This window comes from Lampris incognitus, chromosome 16, assembly GCF_029633865.1.
Source record: "Lampris incognitus isolate fLamInc1 chromosome 16, fLamInc1.hap2, whole genome shotgun sequence".
Classification (NCBI taxonomy): domain Eukaryota; kingdom Metazoa; phylum Chordata; class Actinopteri; order Lampriformes; family Lampridae; genus Lampris; species Lampris incognitus.
In genome coordinates, this window is record NC_079226.1 from 15,640,531 (window position 1) to 15,644,613 (window position 4,083).

Genomic DNA, 4,083 nt, shown 5'->3' on the forward strand with positions numbered 1-4,083 from the left:
GCTCGGTTGCGCGCACAGTTTGCTCCCAAGGAGAGGCAGCGGGGGGAGAAATTGAATTTGGGGAAAAGGGGGGGGAGGAACGTGCCAACAGGTGAGAGAGGTGAGCGCCGACCAAACGCCCTCTGAAGTGAGGCGCCGTCGTATCACAGGGCCAATTTGGAGCCCGTGTTTTTGCGCTACGCCGCTCCTCGTTCTCACACAGCTTGCCATTGCCGCTCAAATGATGAATTAAACATGGGCCTTTTTGTAGTGCGGATGTACCGTTGGCTGAAATCATGTTAGAGTAAAAAAAAAAAAAGGGGGGGGGAAGACATGTATACATGAGCTCGGTCCTGCGGTGAACTGAAATGAGAAGGGGGGGGGAAAAATGTTTTGACAATATTCCTTTGCAACATAAAAATGTGATTTGTAAAGAAGCGTTTGGTTAAGGGACGGTTTTGTGAAGCTATCGAGCAAGCCACAGTAAACAAGGAGGCAGTGTGCGAGGACCCGACAAAACAACGGAACGGAACAAAGAGAGTCAACACACTGTAAACAGGCGTCAATCACGACCGGGCCCATCATCTGACTGCACCGACTGACCGCGACTCTTCGTGGTCACACAAGTTTTATCTCTTCCCTCAAATATCCGACCCACACACAGTCCGTGATATTAGTTATAACAAAGAGGCAAGATGGCTCTGTTCTCTAAATCACCTTATCACAAAATCAGTGCATAATTTTACAACAACCGATGTGGAGATAGTGCCACCCACGGCGCGTCCCTGTCACCCGTCTCATCTCCCCAGCAATGTAAGACAAACTGAAACCGTCTGAGGGGGAGGGGGAGGGGGAGCAGATCGTGGACCTCTCTGCCCTCCAGTAGTGCTGGGCAATATGGAGAATAGTGTGACGATGACAGCTGTACACACTACTGACGCACGCCATGTTTACACGTGCAGAAATACCACGTCCGAGAACCCAACTGCAGCCCGTCACAAAATGTTAAGAACAAGCCCAAAATCCAACCCCATCTCGCTTTCGAGGCTGGCAGATTGCCGTTATCGTAAATTTTGGCAAGCAAGTTGCACACGACCACGATATGACAGCCCAAACTGCCGTCCATCCAGATGTGCTTATGCAACCTGGCACTTTCTTCTTCTTTTTTTCTTTTTTTTTTTTTTTTGAATAGGCCGCGCGCGCAGCCGGAGAGCCGCTCCTCCTGCCCCCCGGCTGTGGGTCTGCAACACTTTCCACATGAGCAGCGTTTCAGCAGACTGCCCAGCGGGGATACTGGGAGCCAATCAGATGGCAGATCGGATGTCAACCGTGAGCCAGCCGTCCAGAGAGCATTTACAGTCAGTTTACCTCCACTATTCAAATTCCAGTCCGGGCTCGACGCGAACCAGTCGGGTGCACGGTCCGTGCAGTGCACAGACACGTCCTCCCCGGCTCTTCCTCTCTCGACAGATGCGATAGTGGAGGCGACGACGGTAACAATAATAATAATCAAAACCCCGGTGCGTTTACTTCGGCTCCACATAAGTCGCACAACATTAAAACCGATGTTTCATCCCACTTCGACGGGAGCCCCGCGAGCCCGGCACGTCCTCTTAAAATGGGGCGCTTGTGCGGCTGCAACGTGTCTGAGACCACGTCGGCAGAGAGGGCGAACCTATGCAACGCCAGCGCCGCTTCTTCTGTCGTTACCGGGAAAACGAATTGTTGCGGCGGCGGCGTCGCTAACGCGCTTCTGACACGACGAAACCCCGTTACGGCACGCGGGGGTTGCAGTGTCGGGGGAACGTCACGAGGGCTTACATGAAGTCAATTAAAGACACGCGTTTGCGGACAGCGTGTGCCCTCGCGCGAATCTGCGCACAATGTCGACGCTTCCCCACATAATAAAGCGAAAGTAAAATTAACGTGTGCAATCTGGCGTTTCTTCTACTGGCCGGCATCGATTACAATTCACAACCTCACAGGCCTGTCAGATCAATGTAAGCAGACCTGGTATTTGACACACACACACACACACACACACACACACACACACACACACACACACACACACACACACACACACACACACACACAACACCAGAAGTGGGAAACTTATGTTAGCTCCTTAAGACACACACCACATCGGTTCGGCGTGTAGCCCCGAAACTTAAGTGTTTACCTGGGTCCTGCTGAGGCCTTGCCCTCCATTGCCTGGACTCATTGTATGGGGGTGGCTCCTCTGCTGTCCTCCCCAGCCGTGGGACGCCGCCGCTCCGAACTGGGCACCCACGTCTTTCCCCAGGCCCATGCCAGCCTGCTGCTGCGCCGTGGGACCACTATAGTCTTGGTAACCACTGCCATAGCCTCGCATCATTGGACTGGGGGACGTCAGCAGTTGGTTGAGGGTCGGGGTGGCCCCCGAGGGATGATGCTGCTGCTGCTGCTGCTGCTGCTGCTGACTTTGCCCGGGGAAACCTCTGAAAGCCACCGGGGGAAACTCCGAGGGGGGTCTTGGTAGTATGCCCACCTGCAGGGTTATTCCCCATTAGCATGTTTCCCGGCTGCCGTGAATTGGCGGGGCCCATCATGGCGTAGGCCGCGCCACCGTAGCCCGCCCGGTAAGCCGGGTAGTGGTTGTACTGGCTGTTGTGGTACCCTACTTCGTGGGAGTTCTCCATGCTGTTATGTGCCGAGGAGTGCATTATCCCTATTCCACTGCTCTGCTGTCCGCCATGTTGTTCATAACAGGGCCTCGGAGTGTAGTAGTTGTTATTGAACTCGGAGTTGTTGCCGCCCGCACCTGGCACCTGGCTGCTGACGTTGTTACCGGCCGGTGCTGAATTAGGGTCATACCTGCTGCCCATCATCCTTTCCCTGGGTTTACAGGTGAGGTCCCCGTCACCTTTCACCAGCATCTGCTGCTGCTGCTGCTGCTCCCCTTGCCCCCCCAAAAGGTTCTCCTTGCCACCGTGGTGCTGGCCGTCCACAGCATCCCCCCGCACGCCCGGCCCGCTGTTTTTGAGGTTGCCACTTTGGTTGTGACGCTGCTGATGTGGCGCAAATTGGTTAAATGGCAACTGCTGCGACGGCTGCGACTGCGGGGGATCTCCGCCGCCCGCGTATTTCGGCTTGTGGTTCGCGACCAAGCCCGTCTCCGCCGAGGAAGTCGTGGAATTGGTCGACGCCGTCACAGACGCGTGGCCGTTCCCGCCGTCTTTATCGCGGACGTCAAACTGTTGTTCGCCGTGGAAGTTGAATGGACCATGTTGAGCTCGTTTCGGCGGTGATGGTCTACATTATTCAGAGTCCCATCTCCGGCTCCCAGCATTGGTCCAGCTCGCTGGATGGTTCCTCCTCCTCCTCCTCCTCCGGATTTCCCCGAATTGAGCTCTTGCCCCAAACTGCCCGATAATTTCTTGTTTTTGTTACTAGTTCTGGTCGGAGCCGAGGCGACTTGCGCAGCCATTGTCACTTCAGCATGTCAGGCGCAGTGACAGCAAACCGCCAACAGCCTCGAATACCAGAAGAAGAAGAAATGAGCCAAGGAGAGAAAAAACAACCTAGGATGAAAAAAGAAAAAAAGAAAGCAAAATATAGATGTGTTCAATGGAAACGGAGCTGCTTTTCGAGCGCCGTGGTTTGGTGTGGGTCTGAAGCGGTTGGCTGACAGCGGCGCGGCGGCGTCAGTGAGGCTTCATATTGAAAGTTTCTCGGCCAGGTTTAAATGAAACTTTTTTTTTCCCTCTCCTCCATCCCGCTTCTCGGTAAACGTTGCAGCGTCTCTCGGAGCCCTTCTGGCCAAGCATGGCATGAGAGAGAGAGAGAGCTCCACCAGCTTATCCACCTCCGGGCTCCAGTGCGCCTCACACAGAAAACCCGGACCGGAGCGCGGACGGGGACGCGCCGCCTGTGTTTCCGTTCCATCCATTGTGTTCCCATTTACGGTAGGCTGTTCAAGTTCCGTTTTTTTTTGTAATAAAACCGAGATGCACAATTATACCTCGTTTTTTTTGTCTAATGAGTAATGTCCTTAATGTCATGGGTGTAGCCAAGGGGGGGGGAGGGGGCGCTACCCCCCAAAAAACAAACGGTCCAAAAAGA

The 4,083-nt window shown here is 54.3% G+C and overlaps 1 protein-coding gene across 1 annotated transcript in view; it reads right to left on the reverse strand.

Annotated features, from left to right (window-relative positions):
- The window catches only part of LOC130125980 (AT-rich interactive domain-containing protein 1B-like), a 218,005-nt gene extending 214,177 nt beyond the window's left edge, over nt 1-3,828 (reverse strand). The window contains 3 exon segments of the mRNA XM_056295355.1: nt 2,162-2,455; nt 2,457-3,214; nt 3,217-3,828. Of these exon segments, the coding sequence (XP_056151330.1) occupies nt 2,162-2,455; nt 2,457-3,214; nt 3,217-3,448 (1,284 nt within the window). The 5' untranslated portion in view covers nt 3,449-3,828.
- Between the last annotated feature and the right edge of the window lie 255 nt (nt 3,829-4,083).